Below are 25,012 nucleotides of genomic sequence, written 5' to 3' on the forward strand. Positions count from 1 at the left end.
TCGTGTCAAATTACTGAAGTTCTTTTGGCAATGCACCCACATGCATGGTGCAATGCTCCTGGTGATTACTTCCTGCGACACAGCCTGCCAATGCCTGCGGAGCTGCAGTCTGGAGGGTCTCCTGCCACCCGTCATCGAAGAAGCGTGGAGCCGTCTCTCGTGCCGGTCCTGCTATCCTCGTGGCCATCTTTCCCTTCTCCTAGTAAGCTGTGTACCTGCCATTTGAAATGCGCACCTGCACCTTTAAGAGGTGCAGGCTGCTGCTGACGTGCGCTGTGCACACCCCATTTCCGTGCAGTCTCTCAGCAGCGCGGCTAGCGCTGGCTGCACAGAGATATCATGGTAAGTAGCAGGCAGCACGAAGTTCACGTGCTGCCTGCGTAGGGGCCATCGGACGCAGGGTACTAGCGCATCAGGCTACCCCCGCCAGAAAACGGCCCTTATCGAATTTTTTTCCACATTTACTCTCCAAGGAGCCCTGTAGTTAAGGCTGGACAATGTTGTAGAGAGACTGCCATGAGATAAGACTTCTCTGATTTATGGATGTACCATGATCTGACTTTGGTAAAATCACTGGCAGCTATGAGCAGATGCACAGCACCAGTGACCTTCGAACGGAATGTCAGAAGTGAGATAGTGGGACTCATCGTCAGCAGCCTGTCCCTGATGTCAGAAAAATCAGGTCATTTACCTTTGTGTGCCCTGCTTGAAGGCAGAGAATCCTCCACACAACTGTTCAAGACACTCTGTGTCTTTATACTGCACCATTAAGGAGCGCAGTCAGAGGTTTATGTATCAAAGGCACCAGTACAGCTGATCCTTGCATCATTCCAAAATGCCAGATTGAAAATATTCACAAGCTATCCTCCCACAGGTACTTAATACAGATGAGAAGTATACAGCTGTCTTGGAGAAGATCAGGATTTACATAAATTTAAGAACATAATAAATTGATTTAAATCATCGTTTGTGCCTTGTTCCCTCTGATACATACACCTCTGACTGCACTAGAGGCAACAGTAAGCTCAGGAGTCGGGGGCTAGACACTGATGTAACAATAGGAGGCAGGAAACCTGCCTTACCAGTAAATTTTTTAATCCTGTAATCATTACTTAGTTACATAAGAAGTAATTTTTCAACTTTGTACTCCTAGTGAGGAACCACATGCATATCAAATTTAGGCATGCGCTGTGCATGGTATTCCAACCATATAAGTGTAGTTGGAAGATTACCCCTTGAATGTTTCTAATGATTCCAAGGTTGGTATGATGGGTCAGTATGAGTAACCTGAAATAAGTCAAAGCATCTTCCTGCCTTGGGACAGGATAGTACCTTACCTGAAATAGATGGCAATCAGATTTTCCTGTTGGTTAACTATTAGACATTGTTTTTTTTAAATTGTTGGTATTTTCTAATTGACTCTAAGATAGACTTTTAGCAAACAAGTGATCAAACCAATTAGATGACTGAAAACTATAATAAGGTCTGCTCTAACTGCATTTACCTCCTCCTTCCCCTCCATGAACCCAACAGGTGATTTTGCAGCAAGTTTCCAAACCTGTTTGATATCCTAAACCTACATTGGAAATTGGTAACCTCCATGTACAACAGACAACTAATAATAGTACTGCTGTTTCCAGGTGTTAGGCTGTCAGAAATATTACCAAACTTTGTGAACTTGGCCTCAAGGTGACTAAATAAGATCTTCCTGTGAGTAATTGTTTATGCAAGCTCATGTATTTACAGTTCTGATGAAATATGAGAGTTATTTTTCCAGATATGCGAAGCCTAGTGTGGACACTTTAAGCAGAAGATTAGCAGAAAGGGTCCCTGGCAAGTCTTGAGGCTGGAATCATTGTTGGTCCGAACAGCATTTTTTACAATTAACTATTTTTTATCAGCTTTACAATACATTGCTGGTTCTTTCTCTGCAAACCATTGCCTTATTGATTAATCCTGTCACTAAAAAATCTAAACTAAAAATAACTAATAACTGCAGAATGTTTTTGAATTGTTTAATTGTGCCAATTTTGTCCATTTTTATATAAAATCCGTTGATTAAAAACATAGAAAGAAATCAATAAATCAACTTTCTTTCTTTTCAAGAATAGAAAGAAATACTTGCATTTAGTTAACACCTTGTTGCTCAGAAATATTTTGGGCTCAATTTTGAAATGGTGGTGGGGTTGGTAGTTGAGGGGGGTGGGGTGTGAAGGTGCATGTGGCAAACCTGAATAAACAAAACTTACCGTTTCCGACGCGATCGCAATGTAATTGATGGTGATTGAAGTTCTTTCGGGGTTTCACGCCCGGCAGCCAGCCTGATTGACAGGCTAGCTGCCGACAGGAACTGCAACTCCCGGGGGTGGGGGGGGGTGGGGGGAGAGAAAGAGAGCGAGATATCATCCGGTGCTGGAATGGAAGATTGGGGGGTGAGGGGCAACAGGGGGAGATCGGGGGGACATCAGGGGGGTGAAGAGGGGAAGATTGGGGGGGGAACATGGCGGGGGAATGAGGGAGAGATTGGAGAGGGAGACATCGAATATCGGAGCAGGGTGGAAAGGCAGGTTGATTTTGTGTTTTAACTTTGTGCAATGGTTTATTATTTAATTTATTTTGTTTCTTTTTGTTTGATCCGGCCTTTCGTGCCTGGTTTCACCAGACGTGAATCCGAAGCCGTGGGAAAGCTGCCCAGGTAAGTTAAAAATCATTCTAATAAGTCACAAGTAAAGTGCCTTAAGTACCTCACTGAGATACATTTGGTTCTTTAACTATCAATTAAAGCTGGCGGGACTTCTGGATTTGGGATGCCCGCGCGCATACAGGTGCATCTGTGGGGAACTCGGAAGTTGGCGGGTTGGAGCCGGCTTCCAAACCCACTCTGCATTTTTGCAGCCCCCCTGCCCCCAACGCACCCGCAATTTATGTTTAAAATCGAGCCCTTCATCTCAAAGCACATTACACATTGAATTATTTTAAAGTGCAGAGATTGTTATCTCGGCAAAATTAGCAGCCAGAACCCACAAACAGCAATTAAATGAATGACCTGTTCGCCTTTTTTTGGGGGGAATTTGGCTAGGACAATGCAGAGCTCACTGCTCTTTTTTCAAATAGTTCCATGGGCTCTTTAACGTCCACTACCAGAACAGAACTTCAGGACTGCATTGGAGTGTCTGACCAGATTAAGTGCTCTGGTTCTGGAGTGGGACTTGAAACTATAAACTTCTGACTTGGATGCAAGAGTGCAACCAACTGGCCAGGGTGACAAATATAGTTCATTGCTCAAAGCTACACCCAGTTAGATGAGGCGTACCAGCCTCCTAAAGGACAGAAGTAGGCCCCACCAGAGAAGCCCAGGCCAGGGAAATGGCATAACAGTTATAGAAAACTAAACTTTCACCAAAAATACATAACTGCAGTAAAATGAACAGCATGGCACACAGTTCAAAGAATATTATTTAGATAGAAATGTATGTGTCTGTACTTCCAACTGTTTCATATAAAACAATGCATTGTATAGCACCACGGAAGGAGGATGCAGGTGTGACTTATCAGAAATCTGTCTTATTTCATTTCATTAAAGACTCTTTTTAAATTAAATCTGTACGGAATCTTGATAGTTGGCCAGCTGGTGACCACTTTAATTTGTTACTACCAATTGGAAACAGTCTGTCTGGGGCAATAGGTGTTGTAAAATATGCCTCTTTTATATTCCTTTGTCTCAGTTTGAATTTCAAATCAGCGAGCAGATATAAATGTATCTAGCATCTAGGGCCTTAGTAGGTAATGTTCTTTGCCAGTCCATTGACAAGCAGGGGCTAGCAGGAACTCTGGATACCTGATTTCATGTTAAATTTCACATTACAAACTCTGGTCCAAATTAAGTATTATTACAGAGATCAAGGACTCTGAGGTGCTTTTAATTATTTTGGAACATGGACTGTAAGTTTAAGTAAAGTTTTGAAATCTGTTGTGCTTCTTCTTGATTCTGCTAATTTTAGCCAATAGAATAAATTGGTTAATATGTTTAACTAGCACACAAAGGAATTTTACACAAATGTGTTAGGCGGTGCACTACCAAAGGAAATTCAAACCATTGATATTTTTAGGTAATAATATCTGGGTAAAAATATCAACCCTGTTTTCAAACCATTACTAGCCATTTGTAACCTCACAATTCAGCATTGTAGATTGGCAAAGCAGAGGTACACAGCTCACTCTATATATAGTTATGGCATGCAAGGCATAAGTGCAGACGTGACCTGTGTCTTTCTTCAGTGGTAGCTGAGTGCAGGGCAACATGTGCACATTATCTTTGCTTTGGCAGAAAACTGTAGTAAACAAATATCAGGAATTCATCAATATTAAACTTTGTATCTTTGCAATAGTTGCCACAAATATTTACAGCCTTGACCAATCCACTGTCTCCTTACTTAATGTGATGGGGAAAGAAGGAGTTAGAAGATAAAAACAGCCTTGTAAAAATTAAATTGTATGCTCCTGTGAAGGAAATTCTGTTTCTTTTAGTGTTTACCTGTCCCAGGGTGCACTCCACCCCACCCAGAAAGTCGTCATCACGAGTACCAATACTGCAGTGGCCATGAATGTCGTATACTTCAAATCGAAGCTTCTGAACCTCCTCAAAGTAGTAATCCACATTGAAAATTTTAGAAAAGACTGGATGCAAGTTACTCTTTATAACTTCAGTCCGGTCAACCTATAAAGGAGAACAGATTTTACAGGATCATTGATTGACTATTGAGAATACCAGATGTATAGAGTTCCAATATTGACCATATGCCAGAAATATTTGATTTCTGGACTACATTATATTGTCACTCAGAACTGCACAGTGGGCAAGGCTCCACAACTTTAAGAGGCAGAAGGAGCAATATAGCTCTGACACTTTAAACAATAAAAAAAGCTAACCAGTCGCTAATGAATAATAATATCTAAAAATTAGCAACAGGTCTCAAAGCCATAATGGTTCATTGCCTGGGGCTTTAAAAGGATCTTAATAAAATGATCAGAGCAAAAACTTTTGTGATTTGTATTTGCATTTCAAGGGTCGTAATAAATGGAGCTAGAGTCAGGAACAGGAACTGGGCAGGGTCAATGTCATCAGAGCTAAGCAGTTAACACAATCAAAATGAATAATCAGTTTAAAACAGCCAGGTATATGAATCTTAGTTCCATCAATTCTGAACCAATAAGCTTGGAGTCATCAAAGAATGCACTTTTTTCATCTAATGTCAATATTAAGCAATCTTAGATCAAATACTGCATGGGTTAGATGCATGGTGATGCTTTCCTGGTAATGCCCCATAATATACCCTAGCTCCCAACCAGTACAGCACCCACCACTGCACCACAGTAACATTTCCTTTTCTCAAACCAACTACCCTCAAGGCCTCTCTGAGTGAGAATGCCTAATTACTACTAGTTGGACCCAAATTATAGGCAGTTTTGAGTCTTCCTAGAAATTGGCTGAGAACTTATATCACCTAGAACACTTATAGTTGAGAAAGATAAGAGATCCCATCAATCTTCCGCTGATTAAAACCTAGGAATGCAACAGATCTTTCATACTTAGTACCTTAATTACATTGCATCTTACCAGTGATTTTTCTTGTATGTCAGAATCCTATTAACTCTTTCTTCCTCGGGTGCTTCAAATTATGTTCCATTTTTAATATTTGGATTTATGAAATTATTCATAGAAAACAATTCCCCTCTTGATTCTTGTTGAACATATTTTCTCTCTCACTAATTTTCTTGCTTTCTTGAATGAACTTGACATCTTGCTGGGGTACACTCCATCCCATACCTCACCCAAATAGCCATTATTCATGTTTTGAGTCTTGCCAATGAGTGTCGGCAGGATAACCAACCACAAGAAATATCACAACTAAGTTCATGCGCATTTCCTGTGGAGGTCACTGGATAGCGAACAGGAGTAAAAACCATCATTTTCTCACTAACCTAAGGGTGATAAGGCTAATTGTAACACCAATAATATCACCTCAGCTGAGATCAGCTAATTCACCATAGATGAGGAATCAAACCTGGGAACCTGTTGGGCTGTATGCCTCAGATACTCACTGTGCAAAAACGCTGAACTATAACGGCAACTCAAACAGTGTTTCAGATTGGCAGTCATATATACTATTCAAGTCACCAATCAAATCACTATAAAGTCCAGAGGTCAATGGAGTTTTCTTTGATTTCAATAATAGATCAAACTGAAGGGCAATTATTCAAAATACTGAACATTATTATGGGTTAACCGGGAGGATAAGACATGTGATTATCTAAAGGACAAAAGTGAAAATAAGGCTGACCTTCAGATTCTCTTCATCAACATCAGCACATGATCTGAAGAAATTTGATCAAAAGGTCTGCAAGATGAGTAAACATTCTAAAACAATAAAGTCAGGAAAATATATTTCTGTGCTGTATCAATATCCCATTTAAGGATGTCAAGCGATTCCTGTGCGTAGGAGTATTTCTAAGAGATGTTTCATTCCTTCTTGACCAAACTGAAGTAATAAATTGGGGTTTGAACATTGTAATTGTTAAATATGAAAGAAAAATTCCAAATCTACTTTTTCAACTCCAATAGAGAAGTAGGTTTATGTTTAAGTAATTAATTGGTTAGTTTAGGCTGTAAAGATTCAAACAGCAACTCTCCAATAGTAGTATAAGGATATAATACTGAAGATAGAATGGTCTTGGTTTGGGTGAAAAATATTAGTCTTTCATAAAGATTTTTGCTTGTTCCCTTTTTTTCAGAATAGCTGTAACTATCTGTATAAATATCGCAAATCTAGCACATGGCCATCACACTTCAGATATCATATCAATATGTCAAAAAGGAACAAAAAACATCAGTCATTTCCTAATACTTTTTCTTACCTTGATATCCTGCCCTCTCCCTAAGGACAGGAGCTAGGGATTTATAAGCAGCTGCCAATCTACAGAAACATCCCTCAACAAGTAGCCTCTAATTGACCTCAGAATGTGCTTATTTAAACTACTTCCCCAAAACAAATTCTTCAGTAGTGGCCTTAAAGATGCAGGCCAACATTAATCATAGCTCCATTTTTGCAGCTAAAATTATAACTATCCTTCAGACCCAGACTATTCATAAGCAACATCACAGGAGATCAGCTCTTAATATTCAAAATGCATTGTTTGTATCTCATGTTTATATCATAAAAATGTATTCACCATAGTGCTTAATTTCTGTAAAAAATTTCTGCGAACTTTTCCTCCATTATGCATGGTGTAATGTCTGTTATTTTCTCTACAGATTTTAATGGCCCTTCCATTTGAATAAGTTAGGGTTTTTTTTATAACTAATGAAGAATGTAACTGGAAAAAAATACAATTAATGAAAAATACCATTAACAATAATGTAGCTGTTATGAAACATAGTAATAATCTGAAATCCTATTTGAATTACACATTCCATTTATGCTTAAGAGTCACATAAGTGGATATGTGAATATGTGTGGGCAATATAATGCAGAATTCTGCAAACATAATTAGCAGTTGCCACACAAAATGAATTACTTTGAAAATATCTTAACTGAGTCATCCTACATAATCATGCATGTAATAATGAGTTTTACTAGTGGGTACTGTGACTCTCCTACTTTATTGGATGAATGCCACTAACTGCTAGTTCTATGGTCAAAGGTAGGAGATACTAATTCTAGCTTAGCATAAAGAAGTTTTATTAATGGAATGACAAATTATTTTATCTGCTAACAGTCAGACGTTGTGTCTATGAAAACAATTGCAACCTTAACAAATTTTCTGTTTCCTATCTGCCCCATTTCTAACTTACTCCAGGCACAGAGTCATTAGTTGGGTGTGATTCCGTCGGAAATTATGCTTTGTTCACCCTTCGCCCTCCAAGCCTCCATTTTCTAATCATTGTAAAGCAAATTCCAGCCAACAGTTTCCATTCATATGCTACCCCAATGCTCAATTCCCATTAGTTATTAGTCAAGCTCCCTTCTGTTGCTCATGACCAGTTTCAGCCCTTACATTTTGCCTGTAGTTCATCCTGAAAAACAATTTTCTGGTTTATGGTTGCTGGACTGCTCTATAATTATCAGCAGCTGCCTGTCATGCTCTCTCCGGCATCAGCTGCAACAAAAATCATTCCAGCAATGTATTAACTTTGCTCAATAGATATTACCATATTAAAATATATTATTACCGGCCACAAAGAGAATATTTTGCAGCAGTGGATTTACACTAGTACAACCAATATTCGAACATTACATCCCTTGTCTCAAAGTTATATCAATGACATTTTCACATTTTCACCCAACAGATGGCTAGCATGCCCCATCTCACTAGATGTACAGGCCTCTAAACTTACACTGGGTGCCTTTGAGGCTGAGGAAACAGCAATTTCCACGTAGGGATTCCCTGTCCTAGGCCTCACCCTCTCCATGTCAGTGACCTTGTTTGGGGCAGGCAGAGGCTCCACCCCCAAACGCTGCCACAGAAAACAGCATCACATGTCCAGAATCCGTGATTTTCAGGTCCCAGTGGAGTTTGCAGCCATTCCGCTATGCTCCCATCAGAGATGGACTGGAAGTCCATCAGGCTAAGCAATTTCAGGGCCAGTATTTCAAGTCTCAACTCATAACTACAGTTTTCCATCCCTGTACCATCCTGGTGAATCTGTGCTATATCCTTTCGATGGCATTAAAGTCTTTGTATAATGGGTCACTAAAAACTACACACAATACTCTAACTGTGGCCTAACCAATGCCTTGTACAAATTTATCAGAACTTCCTTACTTTTGTATTCAATGTTCCTGATGTTCTTATGCCTTTATCTACCTGCAGAAAGAATTGCATTTATATAGTGCCTTTCATGACCTCAGGACATCCCAAAATGTTCTCACTTTCAAGGAATTACAGGGTAGAAATTTGACTGGGCCAGTTTTCGGGCCAAGAATCAGCACTGCCTAGGCAGCGCATGCATCAACCGGGAAACCCGAGGTCGGCCTGAAAATAACATTATATGGGTCAGCTGCCAGCGCCTGCCATGCCTCCACAAGCAGTTCTCCCCTTTTCCAGAGGCTGACCGCTTACCTCGCCAACATGGAGGAGGTTTGGAGCGGCAATGGTTAATCGCGAGTGCTGTGGAGACGGAAGAGCACTCCTGCTTCTCCTGGCTCCGCAGCAACGATTTCTGATTGATTTTTAAACATTAACTTACATTTCATTGGCAGGGGCCGCTGAAGGATCCTAAATGGAGCAGGCCCAGCTTTTGCTCTGCTGATCGGCAACCAATTTCGCCGAGGGAACCTAAAACAGATGTTTGGCCCCTCATTTACATATGTAAGGGGCCTAATACCTGGTTTAGTCAGCCACCAAGGATGCCTGAAAAGCTGCCTTTATCAATATGGAAGCACCCATAACGCAGGCACAGATCTGGAATGGAACCTTGGGCCCCAAAATTGTTCCTTTTTGCCCACGTTTTCCACCTGGAAAATGGGCAAAATGAGGACCAAATTGTACCCTTACGTATTTGAATGCCAAGTCTCTCTGTCCATCCATATCCTTCAACATATTTCCATTGAGTGCATACTCTCATTCTTACAATATGCTACCTCACACTTCTCCACGTTAAATTGTATCTGCCACTGTCTGGATATTCTGCTAACCTACCCATGTAGGACAGCAGGATTGAGCACTTAGAGAAAATTGAGCTGATTAGAGAGAGCCAACATGGATTTATAAAGGGTAGTTCATGTCTAACAAACCTAATTGAATTTTTTGAGGAAGTAACTAAAGTAGTAGACATGGGACTGTCTATGGATGTAGTTTATATGGACTTCCAGAAGGCATTTGATAAGGTTCCACATAAGAAACTGTTAGCTAAAATTAAAACTCATGGAACTGAAGGCAAATTATTGACCTGAGTTGGAGATTGGTTAGGTGCTAGAAGGCAGAGAGTGGGGATAATGGGTATTTACTTGAATTGGAAGGAAGTGACTAGTGGTGTCCCACAAAGATCTGTGCTGGGGCCTCAATCAGTCACTATATTTATTAATGACTTAGATAACACAATAGAGAGCCATATACCTAAGTTTTCCGATGACACAAAGATTGGTGGCATAGTAAGTAGTGTAGATGGGAGCGCAAAATTACAAACAGATATTGATAGATTAAGTGAGTGGGCAAAACTGAGGCAGATTGATTTCAACGCAGGTAAATTTGAATGGACCAAAAAATGATAGATCCGAGTATTTTTTAAATGGTGGAAAGCTAGGAATAGTGGAAGTCCAAAGAGACTTAGGGGTCCGTATACACAGATCACTAAAATGTAGTAGTCGAGTACAAAAAGTAATCAAAAAGATTAATAGAATGTTAGCCTTTATAAGCAGAGGGCTAACATATAAAGGGGACGAAGTTTTGCTACAGTTATACAAAGCCCTGGTTAGACCACATCTGGAGTACTGTGTACCGTTCTGGGCATCGCACCTTAGAAAGGATTTATTGGCCTTGGAAGGAGTGCAGCCCCAATTCGCCTGAGTGTTACCAGGGCTCCAAGCATTAAATTAAGAGGCGAGATTACGTAAACTAGGCTCGTATTCCCTGGAATATAAAAGGTTAAGGGGTGATTTGATTGAGGTTTTTCGGATTTTGAAAGGAATTGAAAGGGTAGATAGTGAGAACCTTTTCCGCTGGTGGTGGAGTCTAGGACAAGGGGACGTAACCTTAAAATAAGCTGTTGAAGACAGAAGTTAGGAAATACTTCTCCATGCAAAGGGTGGTGGAAATGTGGAACTCCCTCCCACAAAAAGCAGTAGATGCTAGCTCAATTAATAATTTTAAATCTGAGGTCGATAGATTTTTGCTAGCTAAGGGTATTAAGGGATATGGAGCCAAAGTGGGTGGATGGAGTTAGGTAACAGATCAGCCATGATCTCACTGAAGGGCGGAACAGACTCGAGGGGCTGAATGGCCTACTCCTGTTCCTATATCTTCCTAAAGATTTTTACAGTCCTCCTCATTATCTGCCAAACCCACTACTTTTATGTTGTCAATTAGTTTTGAAATTTCCAAATTTCAATTGGAAGAATCTTTCAATGCAGTAAAATCAGAAGAGAGAGTGGATTCACACTGCTGATGCTCATCACTTGCTAGTTATTTGCAGATCAGCATTGTTATTATCAAGCCCCCAATATGTTGTAGGGCACCTCATACTAAAAATAATATGCCTCGAAAGAAGCTTTTTTTTTGTGGATATAGTAAGTCCCTCCTCCACGCAGCAGAGAAGGCAGCTATGCCTAAACAAACAAATTGAAAATTACATCTTAAAATCTTTAGTCTAGGATCCACAGTAATAGTTCCTTTTATCTCATCATTTGTTTAAATATGCCCTCCACTCTATCACTATCGATAAGCAATGAATACACTCGGCCAAAGACAAGAGGGCTAGAGAAAATAAGCTTGGCTGCATCAGATGTTGCCATACACCCACCTGAATTTTTGCTTCCTTTTTATAAAATTCCAGTAATTTATATCTAGTAGGAGAAGAACAGAGTTTACAATCCATTACCAGTCACCTTAGATTCACCTGATCTTTAGATTGGCAATTTAAATTTTAAGGAAATATTATGAACCTGGCAAGCAGCTTGCTTAAGAGCAGAAATTGAAGTATTAAGTTTACAAAACCGTGATCTCAATTCCTTTAGGGTGATGCTAATATCCAGCTCAGCAATAAAACTTTGTTATTTTTGCCACCAGATCATTACGCTAAAACTTGGCAGTTGGCAGGGTATAATTTCATGCTTTCAGCATGTCATAAATGTATAACACATGTATCTGTGTGTGAGCATGGCAGTCCCATTTGCAGTTCAATGTATTAGGTGTTCAATGTACTGCAAAGTAGCACATCACAAACCTTGAATTTATGCTCGCAAAACCATCCTTTCTAACTGAATGGCATTTATGTAATGCTCTTCACTGAAGTAAATGACCTTTGTAATAGGTACATAGGACTTCTCCTGCATAGGAGCAGCAAGTCACTGGGTCATAAGTACAATAACATCCATACCCATGTTAATTTACCACCAGTATGAACAGAAGACATCCAGCACCATTACATGATCCACCTTAACGATTACTGGGTGTGATTTATACAAAACATGCTTAAAGTGATGGAACAAGTGTTACACCCAAAGTTGCACAATTAGTATTACATTCCACAAGGAGTAAACAGCATTTTCCCAAAAAGGGCATTTTCACAAAATGAAAAGGGGACAAGATTTAGATCCACCAACAAAATAATAATGTCTGGCCTTCAGAGTGGCTATGCTAACATAACCCAAATGCAACAGGGATGCTAAGAAATCTAAACAAATCTTTCTGAATTACCTTTAAATGGTGGCATATTAAAGCTGATTTGTGATTCCCTAATGGCTCAGGTGCTTTAAACTATGAGTAGCTGTACCATACAGGCCAGGAAGTCCCAAGTTCACAAAATAATTACAGATCAGGAAGACCTTATGTTCCATATTAGTTCATCTATCCAGAAACACCCAAAGTTCCATCCATTACTGCACCTAGTTGTTTCTTAAATTATCCCAGGGCTTTCCCCTCCACTGCTCTTCCTGGCAGTCCATTCCAAGTGTTGATCACTCTGCATGAAGAAGAACTTCCTGATATCAGTCCTAAAGTTACATTTTGCTAGTTTGAACCTATGTCCCCTTGTCCTATCCCCACAATTTAATTCAAAGAAATATTCTGGATTTACCTTTTCTATATCATTTACTATCTTGTATAATTATGTAAAATCACCTCTCAGATGCGTTCTTTCCAGGCTGAAAAGCCTGAGTCTCTCCAGTCTTTCTGCGTATCTTAGACCCTTGGCAGAAATTTGATCCAAGTCTGTGCTGAATGAGCTGATCTCCTTCAGGATGTTGGTAGCAATACTACAATTGGATGCAGCACCCTTAGGTAAGGGTGGAAAAATCATTCCTGTTGCTATTCTCTGCTAGGAATGTGCATATATGTACATATGTAAGATGGGGGGAGGTGAAACGCCACAGTGTTCACGCTGTTTTTCCGGGGTTTCCGCAGTTCTTCCTCTGAAGTAACGGCAGATGAAGAGGATTCACCCCCAGAAACCGGCATCAATGTCATTCTCCAACCCCAATTCAGTCAAACCCCAGTTGACTAAGCAATTGTAACTAGGGTGCGTCAGAAAGGTATAGAGTACAAGGATCTTTGCAAAAGCACAGAGCTTGGGCACAGAGGTTGGTAAAGACAGAGACTGAACCTCTAATGGAGTGAATTGCTAACAGAGTGAGGACTTTCAACTGGGAATTTGGTGAGTGTGGGAATAAGGTGCAGAGGGGGGTGGAGGTGCTAAGTGATTCAAACCAAGGGACTATAAACTAATCTATCAACTTTTAAAACTTAACTTAAAAAATACATACATTTTTTTAAAAGACTAAGCAATTACTAATTATTTTCAAATCAAGCTAAATCCATTTTCTAAATATAATCTAGATCTCAAGTGATTCTATTAGTCCCAGAAATAAACTACTGATTAAATAAATAAAAAATAGAAATGGCAGTATAGGCTGTATGTCGGGACTGTAATATGTTTGTGGACAGCAAGACTGTCCCAGATTACTACATATGCAGTAAATGTCTCTGGCTTGAGACATTCCTGCTCACTGTCTTTGAACTGGAGTGTGAGTTAGAGAGACACTGACACATAAGGGAGGGGGAGGTAGAGAAGGGTATCCCGCAGACATTGGTCCTATCCAACAGGGTACTTGATACCTGTGAGAATAAGGATGAAGGCTGCAGGGAGGAGGCCCAGAATGCTAACCATGGCATCATGGAGGCAGTCCAAGGAGGGGAGGATCAGAATAGAAAGGTTGTAGTCATTGGGGATTCGACAATCAGGGGGATAGATAGCATTCTCTGCAGTCGCGACCGAGAATCTAGGAGGGTATGTTGTCTAACTAATGCAAGGGTAAAGGACATCTCAGAGCAGCTGGAGAGGAACTTAGAAATGGAGGGGGAGGATCCAGTTGTCATGATCCATGTCGGTACCAGACATAAGGAAGAACAAGGCAGACGTCCTGCTTTTTTTTTATCCATTCATGGGATGTGGGCATCGCTGGCGAGGCCAGCATTTAGTGCCCATCCCTAATTGCCCTTGAGAAGGTGGTGGTGAGCCGCCTTCTGGAACCTCTGCAGTCCGTGTGGTTAAGGTTCTCCCACAGTGCTGTTAGGAAGGGAGTTCCAGGATTTTGACCCAGCGACGATGAAGGAACGGCGATATATTTCAAAGTCGGGATGGTGTGTGACTTGGAGGGGAACGTGCAGGTGGTGTTGTTCCCATGTGCCTGCTGCTCTTGTCCTTCTAGATGGTGGAGGTTGCGGGTTTGGGTGGTGCTGTCGAAGAAGCTTGGCAAGTTGCTGCAGTGCATCCTGTGGATGGTACACACTGCAGCCACGGTGCGCCAGTGGTGAAAGGAGTGAATGTTTAGGGTGGTGGATGGGGTGCCAATCAAGCGGGCTGCTTTGTCCTGGATGGTGTCGAGCTTCTTGAGTGTTGTTGGAGCTGCACTCATCCAGGCAAGTGGAGAGTATTGCATCACACTCCTCACTTGTGCCTGGTAGATGGTGGAAAGGCTTTGGGGAGTCAGGAGGTGAGTCACTCGCCGCAGAATACCCAGCCTCTGACCTGCTCTTGTAGCCACAGTATTTATATGGCTGGTCCAGTTAAGTTTCTGGTCAATGGTGACCCCCAGGATGTTGATGGTGGGGGATTCGGCGATGGTAATGCCGTTGAATGTCAAAGGGAGGTGGTTAGACTCTCTCTTGTTGGAGAAGGTCATTGCCTGGCACTTGTCTGGAGCGAATGTTACTTATCATTTATCAGCCCAAGCCTGGATGTTGTCCAGGTCTTACTGCATGCGGGTTCAGACTGCTTCATTATCCGAGGGGTTGTGAATGGAACTGATCACTCTGCAATTATCAGCGAACATCCCCATTTCTGACCTTATGATGGAGGGAAGGTCATTGATGAAGCAGCTGAAGATGGTTGAGCGTAGGACACTGCCCTGAGGAACTCCTGCAGCAATGTCCAGGGGCTAAGATGATTGGCCTCCAACAACCACTACCATCTTCCTTTGTGCTAGGTGTGACTCCAGCCACTGGAGAGTTTTCCCCCTGATTCCCATTGACTTCAATTTTACTAGGGCTCCTTGGAGCCACACTTGGTCAAAGGCTGCCTTGATGTCAAGGGCAGTCACTCTGCTAAGGGAATATCAGAAGCTAGGAACTAAATTAAAAAGCAGGACCTCATGGGTGCTAATCTCAGGATTACTACCCAAGCCACATGCTAATTGGCATAGGGATAGACAGATCAGAAAGGTGACTGTGTGGCTGAAAGAATGGTGTGGGAACGAGATGTTCCATTTCGGGACACTGGTACCAGTACTTGGACAGGAAGGAGCTGTACCACTTGGACAGGCTCCACCTGAACCAGAATGAGACCAGAGTCCTAGTGGAAAGGATAAATAAGGCTTTAAACTAGCAAGATGGGGGTGGGGGGATCTGGAAGCAACAACCAAAGCTTGAAGATAAAAGAAACAGGAGATGAGTGTATAGGTCAGAATAGGGTAAGGAATAAAGATAACATAAACAGTCAAGGAACAAATACAGTTATAAAACAGAAGTATAAAAGGACTGTTAAAAACAAAGTAAAGCGAACAACTATTAAAGACAATTTAAACTGCCTGTACAGCAATGTACACAGCATCCAAAATAAAACATGGGAACTGGAGGCAATAATCTGTAGTGAGGAACCAGATGTAGTAGGAATAACTGAAACATGGCTACACAAAGAACAGGACTGGCAACTAAATATGGCAGGCTATAACCTAATCAGAAAGGGCGGGGTGGAGTAGCTGTACTAATTAGAGATAACATAATGACAGTAGAAAAAAGGGACATAACTAACGGAAGGATAGAAACAGAATCCATATGGATTGAAATAAAAGACAAGAAGGGATCGATCACACAAATAGGAGTATATTACAGATCACCTAAAAGTGGAACAGAGGTGGAAGAAGAAATATGTAAGCAAATATATGAAATGAGTAAAGGATATAGAATAATAATTATGGGAGATTTTAACTATCACCAAATAAACTGGCAAAAAGAGGTAGGTAAAGGGGTACAGAGAATGGAGTTTTTACAAAGTATGCAAGGTTCCTTTCTTACCCAGGATGTAAAAAGCCCAACAAGACAGAAAGCACTGCTGGATCTAGTAATGGGATAAGAGAAGAAGCATAGGGGAACATCTGGGTAATAGCGATCACAACATAATAAGGTTTAAGATAAACATTGAGAAGGTCATAAGAAAAAGACTAAAGTAATAAATTGGAAAAAAGCTGGGATGAGAATGGAACTAGGGAAAATAAACTGGAAAATTTTACTGATAAACAAGGAAATAGAATAGCAGTGGGAAACATTTAAAACGGTGATTAATAGACTCCAGGGGAAATATGTCCCACTAAAAAGCAAGAACAAACTAGTTAGTAATGATACATGATGGATGAATAAAGAAATAAGGGCAAAATTGAAACTAAAGAAAAAGGCATACATTAAGTGCACAGACAACAAAGGAGATACCAAAAGGGAATACGAAAAGGTTAGGAAAGAAGTTTAAAAAAACAATTAGGAAGGCAAAGAGAAACTATGAAATTAAATTATCAAGGAACAGAAAAATAAATAGTAAAGTATTCTACAGACACATAAATAAAAGAAAAATCACAATAAACTCACAAGTAATGACAGTGAAATGACAGAAATATTAAATAATTACTTTGCCTCAGTCTTTACCAGGGAGACTAACATGGTGGTATGACATTAGAAGAAGAGATCAAAAAAGATATAAATACAGTTAAGATAGAAAGGGGGGAGATAATTGATAAACCAATGAAACTTAGAGAGGATAAAACCCCAGATCCGGATGGATTGCATCCACGCATATTAAAAGTTAGGGAAGAGATAGCAAAGGCACTATTATATATATTTAAAAATTCATTAGAAAAGGGAACAGTGCCAGAGGACTGGTGGACAGCTAATGTGATTCCTATATTTAAAAAGGGAGATAGAACCAGTCCAGGGAACTATAGACCAATTAGCTTAACGTCAGTGGTAGGAAAGATAATGGAATCCTTATTTAAAGATGTAATAGAAAAACACCTAGAAACCAAAAATATAATAAAGAATAGTCAGCACGGATTTCATAAGGGAAGGTCATGCTTGACCAACCTTATTGAATTCTGTAAAGAAGTAACAGGAAGGGTAGACAAGGATAATGTAGTAGATGTAATATATTTGGATTTTCAAAAGGCCTTCGATTAGGTACCACATAGTCCACTCATGACTAAGGTCAGAGCATGTGGAGTCAGTGGAGAAGTAGCAGAATGGATAGCAAGCTGGCTACAAAACAGAAAACAGAGAGTAGGGGTTAAAGGTAGTTACTCAGACTGGCAAAAGGTAGGAAGTGGTGTTCCACATGGATTGGTGCTGGGTCCACTGTTGTTCACCATTTAATTAAACTATTTGGACTCAGGAATCGGAAGTACAATTTCAAAATTTGCGGAAGACACCATATTTGGGGGTTTAGCTAATACTGAGGACTACGACAAAATACAGGAAGACATTAATAAACTTGCAGAATAGGTGTGTAATTAGCAAATGAATTTCAATATAGATAAGTGTGAGGTATTACATTTTGGTAGCAAGAATAAGAGGGCAACATACTGCTTGGATAATAAGAGTTTAAATGGAGTAGAGGAGCAGAGGGATCTGGGGGTACAGATACACAAATCACTAAAAGTAGCGACGCAGGTTAATAAGGCCATAAAAAAAGGCAAACCAAGCACTGAGGATCATTTCTAGAGGGATTGAATTGAAAAGCAGAGAAGTTATGTTAAATTTGTATAGAATCTTGGTTAGACCATATTTGGAGTACTGTGAACAATTTCTGGCCTCCATATTATAAAAAGGATGTAGAAGCACTGGAGAAGGTGCAAAAAAGATTTTCTAGGCCGATACCAGAACTGAGAGGTTACACCTATCAGGAAGATTGAGCAGTGGGGCTCTTTTCTCTAGAAAAGAGAAGACTGAGGGGTGACCTGATAGAGATCTTTAAGATTATGATTAGTGTAGACATAGAGAAGTTGTTTCCACTTGAGGGGGAGACTAGGACTAGAGGCCATAAATATAAGATAGTCACTAATAAATCCAATAGGGAATTCAGGAGAAACCTCTTTACCCAGAGAATGGTTAGAATATGGAATTCACTACCACAAGGAGTAGTTGAGGTGACTAGCATAGATGCATTTGAGGGGAAACTAGATAAACACATGAGGGAGAAAGGATTGGAAGGATATGCTGATAGGGTTGGATGAAGTAGAGAGGGAGGAGGCTCGTGTGGAGCATAAACACCGGCATGGACCTATTGGGCCAAATGGCCTGTTTCTGTGCAGTACATTCAATGTAATTCTATGCAAAATACCCTACAAGCACCCAGTGCCTACACGCACATCTGAAGAATGGCCATTTGGGCGTGGTGCAGGAAGGTGTCAAATTTAGTTTGATAATACTCATGTGAAGCATCTTGGGATGTTTTATTATGTTCAAGGCACTATATAAATGCAAGTTGTTTTAAATAGCACCACAGAACCATGTCCTGTCAAGGAGTCAATGCCTGCATGAGAGAAAAATCTAGAACAAATTCTGGTGGATGAATAAGCTTATTGGCAGCCCCTAGAAGTCTGAACTTGACCAGACACATTCACTGCAGCATAAGGGTTAGAAGGTCTGATATTCATGAAGAAATTCTATATGAAGTCTACACTGTTAATACTTCCCATAAATAACATTATTGAATTCATGATGGGATAATTGCAATCATTTGTTATGTTGAATTGGTAACAGCTTAGACTTTTCTAAACATAATTGATCACCTTCCAACCCTTTCCAGGGGATGATAATACCCCTTTAATAGAGAGTATTTATCTAAAGCCTGAGGTCTACGCTCCAGATGATTCAGCAAATAGTAAGTGGGCTGATTAAACAGTTTCGACTGCAAAAGACTATTTTTCAATGTGTCATCTTCATGAATGACAAAAAAAACCTGAGAATGCAGAACACAACATAAAAATGCTTTATTTATGAAGAAATCATTTTGTAGAGAATAGTTATATGTTAATATTGTAGACATCACAATACAAGATGTTTCAAAATAAATAAAATATGCATTTTATATATTATAGACATTTTGTGACTTGCATTGTGATATTTACAGTATTAATATACACCAATACATATAACACCGTTACTATATATTATCCAATTTTATTAAATTTGTCAATATTTGTAGGAACTGTGATATTTTTCAAAGAAATTCTGCAATTGATTTCTCTTGCTTTCCCCTTTTTGGCTCACCCTGCTTCCTTCCTGTGGCTCAATTAGTCGAACATTTGCCTCCAAAGAAGGTTATAGTTTTAACTTCCTCTCCATGACCTAAGGAAGTAATTTAGATTGACACTCCAGTGCAGTATTGAGGGATTATTGGTGATGCCATGTTTTGGATGAAATCTTAAATGGTCTGTTAGTTCAGATGACAATTAAAGATCCCATGGCATTATTTGAAGAACAAGTGGGATGAAACTGATCTATGCCAGTAGCGTGAAACAGGCTCATAGAAAATCATCAGTTTGTTTCACACTGTGCCCGATTATATTTTCCATTGACTTCAATGCTCGACGAGGGTTCTAGTTGAGGTGTGGATCTGATTGTAGTGCAGTTTGGCCAATGAGCGTGGGTTCCTGAGAAGTGTCATGACCAAAGTGTACAAGGGATAGCCCTTGTCCCCAAGCAGCCAGCCTCTGACATGCAGTGCAGGGTCAAAATGTGGGGTAAGAGGAAAGCATTGAGGCAGCTGCAGGAAAGCAAGCACAAAGCTGCTGGTCATCACACACTAGTTGCACATAAGAACATAAGAAACATAAGAAATAGGAGCAGGAGTTGGCCATCCGGCCCCTCGAGCCTGCTCCACCACTCAACAAGAGTGGTAACTACATTAATAGAGTGGAAGCCCTTATGACTCATGAAGGTAGCGGGGTCTTCTGAAGGATACATACAGAGCTTTCCACCAGATTGAATATTATAATAACTAATACAAAGTAAATCCTGAGGAGGGTTTCAGTGTCTCGGATAGCACTGGCCCCAAATCACTTACACTACAGGGTTGTCTCCAATGATCGCCTGTCATGAAAGGCAACCATGTGAGGTAATGGTCAACTGCTTTTACAATAAAGCCGAGGTCTCAGAAGGCCAAACTAACTGAGCCACTCTCTCATATTTACTTTTGTAATGTAAACCATTGTGGGGGCCTAACATTCCCTGCATGCCTAGGTTTGCCATAGCATTTTGACCTTCATGCATGTGCAAAGTAGTGGCATCATGACATTATTAGAGTTTATGGAGATGGCTGTGCCTGATGTCATGATGATGGTAACATTGAAATGCTCTGCTGCTCCAGCAGCACGTTTACGAGCCTCACTAGGACAAGCAGCAGCCAGGAAAACCCAGTGAGAAATACCTCTCTCAGAAGTTCCTCACCATCTGTCTAAAAAAAATCCTGCAGGTTTACATTAATGTGCCTCCCAGCTGCAGAAGCCCCATATGATAGAAGCCCGGAGCCAAGGAACAATATAAAAGCATGTGGGGTATTTATTTGAATGCAATGCAATGTAGCAATTTAAAGTACTTCACATACATTCCTCCATATCTGCTTCCGTTCAGACAGGGAGGTTTACAGTTCCAAGTCTGCTTCCTGTGTTCTAGCTCTTATTTCATATTTTTTCTGCTTAGCACTGTAATGATTAAGGGCAACTCAAAAGGATAAATGTTATTTCAAAATCTAAACATTTATAAGGGCATTTTTGTTAACTAAATATAAAGGAGGACATTATTCAATAAAATACTGGTTGCCTTTATAGTGAAATGTTCTGGAAAATCATCTGTATTCTTCATGATACTCTGATCTTCCACATCTGCTATTGCTGGTTGTTGCCTTTCTAGTGGTTTGTAACATAATAGTTCATGATCCATAAGTCATTGATGTCTATGTACTCCTATTAATTTTGAAGTGAGACAGTCAAAACTGATCACACTACATCTGGTGATTAAAGCTGAATTGCATCAAGCTTTCTCTTTAAGGTGTACACTGTTTTATGCCACAATTTGCAGCTTATTCGGTGTGTGAAACTGCAAGGTATAGCAATCAGTAAAATGACAGTATACGGATTACAGACTTCCTTCACTTCTTCTTCTTCAATATTTACATGGACAGCAGCTATTCATTTGGCTTTGTTGTAATGTGACAGCTGCTGTGTAAACATTTTTGCATTCAGGAAATTTGTCACAGGGCAAAATCTGTCACCTACAGAGTGAGGATTTAATAGTGACTACAACCTTGTACCATTGTGCCAAAATATCTCTGAATGATTTGATTTAGCTGGGCTATACATGGCTTCCTTTTAAGAAGGTAGTGCTGCAAGTTCTGGAATAGCTTCTATTAAAATTGCCTTGAACATAAATGGCTTTTATACAATACATTCGTGCAGTTGCCAAAAATTCTACCATGTTAAATTTGTGCTATTTTTGAGAAAGGATCATAGCTCAGAAAATGAGGATGTAGAATCAGTATGGGTGGAGCTAAGAAATAACATGGGGCAGAAAACACTGGTGGGAGTAGTTGATAGGCCTCCTAATAGTAGTTATGGTGTTGGACAGAGTATAAATCAGGAAATTAGAAGAGCATGTAAGAGTGTAATGCAATAATCATGGGGGACTTTAATCTTCATGTAAACTGGGCAAACCAAATTGGCAAAAGTAGTTTGGAGGACGAGTTCATGGAATGCATTCGAGACAGTTTTCTAGCACAATATGTCGAGGAACCAACTAGGGAACAGGCTATTTTAGATCTAGTATTGTGTAGTGAGATAGAGTTAATTAGTAATCTTATAGTTAAGGATTCTTTGGGGAGGAGTGATAATAACATGATGGAATTTCATATTGGGTTTGAGAGTGATGTAGTTAAGTCCGAAACTAGGGTCTTAAATTTAAACAAAGCCAATTACGTAGGTATAAGGGGTGAGTTAGCTAAGGTAGATTGGGAAATTAGATTAAAAGGTATGATGGTAGATAAGCAATGGTGAACATTTAAAGAAATAATTCATAATTCTCAATGAATATACATTCCCTTAAGGAATAAGAACTCCACAGGAAAAGTGATCCAACCGTGGCTAACTAGAGAAGTTAAGGATAGTATAACATTAAAAGAAGAGGCTTACAATGTTGCCTATAGCTTAGATGAGGGAACCAAGTGTAATGTATCCAATTGCTGATGATACAAAGCTAGGTGAGAAAGTAAGCTGTGAGGGGGATGCAAAGAGGCTGCAAAGGGATGTAGATAGATTAAGTGAGTGGGCAAGAAGGTGGCAGATGGAATATAATGTGGGGAAATGTGAAATTATCCACTTTGGTAGGAAGAATAGAAAAGCAGAATATTTTTTAAAAGGTGAGAGACTAAATAATGTTGGTATTCAGAGGGATTTGGGTGTCATTGTACACTAATCACAGAAAGTTAACATGCAGGTATGGCAAGCAATTGGGAAGGCAAATGATATGTTAGTCTTTATTGTAAGGGAGTTAGAGTATAAGAGTAAAGAGGTCTTGCTGCAATTATATGGGGCTCTGGTGAGGCCACATCTGGAGTACTGTGTACAGTTTTGGTCTCCATACCTAAGGAAGGATATACTTGCCTTAGAGGGATTGCAATGAAGGTTCACTAGATTGATTCCTGGGATAAGAGGGTTGTCCTATGTGGAGAGATTGAGTAGAATGGGCCTATATTCTCTGGAGTTTAGAAGAATGAGTGCTGATCTCATTGAAACGTATAAAATTCTTAGAGGGCTTGACAGAGTTGATGCTGAGAGGTTGTTTCCCTTGGCTAGCGAGTCTAGAATTAGGAGTCATAGTCTCAGGATAAGGGGTCGGCCATTTAGGACCATGATGAGGAAAAATTTCTTCACTCAGAGGGCTGTGAATCTTTGGAATTCTCTACCCCAGAGGACTGTGGATGCTCAGTCGTTGATTATATTCAAGACTGAGATCGATAGATTTTTGGACACTAAGGGAATCAAGGGATATGGGGATAGGGCGGGAAAGTGGAGTTAAAGTAGAAGATCAGCCATGATCTTATTGAATGGCGGAGCAAGCTCGAGGGGCCGTACTCTCTACTCCTGCTCCTATTTCTTATGTTCTTCACCATTCAAGCATGGCTGGTGAATTCCAAAGATTCACGGTTTCGCATTTAAACATGGTTAACTTTAAAGGGATAAGGAAGAAATTGGCTGGAATACCTGGGAGAAACTATTAGTTGGAGAATCCATGACTAATAATTTAATGACCAGATAGAAACATAAAAGTCAAGTGCGATGTATTGTGCTGTGCTTGTTTGGTTTGGAACTATTGCTTTTACAAGCTTCCAAGTAGCAGAGCCATCTGTTGGCCAGTAGTGGTACAATATAAACCAAAACTACAATTTCACACTATAATATTGGGGATTATCAGGTAAAGTCAGCACTCCTGCTCCAAGCATCCAGCCTTGCTTGAAGAAAGTGCAAGCCGGAGATTCTCTGATTCACTCTGCGTTTGAGTGCAGCTCAAACCTGGAAGCACTGAATATACCCATATGTTATTCCACAATATACTATCCTACAATATACTAGTATATCCAAAGTGTCCTATGGTATTTAGAACAATACTATTCTACACAATACAATCTCACACAATAATATTGGAAATATATTATTCCACACTGTAGTATTAGGACTATACTATTCTGCATTATATTATTGCACAATAGTGTAGGTTTGCTACAATTTGGAACTTAACACAAGAGGTGTCAGTCCTAAAGCTACCATCTGTTTCTGCCAAGTAATTAATTCGACTTGATTATCTAATCCCCTAATGGAAAGTTATGTATTTAGGGCTTACAGGAAATGTTAGCCACATGCCAATGATCACAGAGCTGGTAGCTGGATAAATTATTTCATTTCAATTGCATTATTTGAAAAATGGAACAAAAATAAAAATGTTGTGAGCAAAATATCAGACCAATTACATCTGTTGGTTTTGACTCCCACACAGAAATTCCAAAAGCTCTAGGCCTTTCCCTTCTCTGTAATTATACTAGCATGCTTGAAGCCATCTAGATTGTTTGGAATAATGCCAGAACAGAACATTATGTACCACATTTCTGGGAAACATCACTCACTTCCATATGACATATGGGAGGGATGGGGGGCTTACATGATTTTAGTTTTTCAGCTTTTACTACTAAGTGTAAGAGTTTGAAACTTTAGCTGGTTGGGAATACTGCAAATTGATACTTAGCATCTCTGTTAAATATCTGAATATCACAACCATTAGACACAGCAATCTTAAAGAAATTAATTTGTGTCAAAATGTGCCCCACAAAAATGAGAAGATATACACAGTAAGTCCAAGACTCAGAGTCTGTTACTCAGTCCCAATAGCCATACAATCTACTCCTTCACACATACTGACTTACCTGTGAACAGTTTCTCTACCCATACAAACTTGCATGCAGACACATAAGAAGGTGAAATTCTTCTGTATATTACATATTCCAAGTGTTTGCTAATGTATTGTAATTTCTGCAATTTCCACAGGGATTCTCCCGATCGACTGCCATAACTTCAGCAGATGATTGATGGAACCCTGCCGAAACAGTGAGGCAGATGCATAGGAGGGAGAGGACGTGGGATTGGACAGTCAGCAGCCAGAGAAAGGAGTACACAACTTATAGCTCAGTGTTTTCAATGAATAAAAATTG

General features: G+C 40.0%; 1 protein-coding gene across 1 annotated transcript in view; it reads right to left on the minus strand.

The window, feature by feature from the left end:
- cpne7 (copine VII) overlaps positions 1-25,012 on the minus strand; it is a 106,870-nt gene that overhangs the window by 73,385 nt on the left and 8,473 nt on the right. The window contains exon 2 of the mRNA XM_067997494.1: positions 4,535-4,717. Within this exon, the coding sequence (XP_067853595.1) occupies positions 4,535-4,717 (183 nt within the window). The remainder of the gene's footprint in view (positions 1-4,534; positions 4,718-25,012) is intronic.

The sequence above is a fragment of the Heptranchias perlo genome, chromosome 16, assembly GCF_035084215.1.
Source record: "Heptranchias perlo isolate sHepPer1 chromosome 16, sHepPer1.hap1, whole genome shotgun sequence".
NCBI lineage: Eukaryota > Metazoa > Chordata > Chondrichthyes > Hexanchiformes > Hexanchidae > Heptranchias > Heptranchias perlo.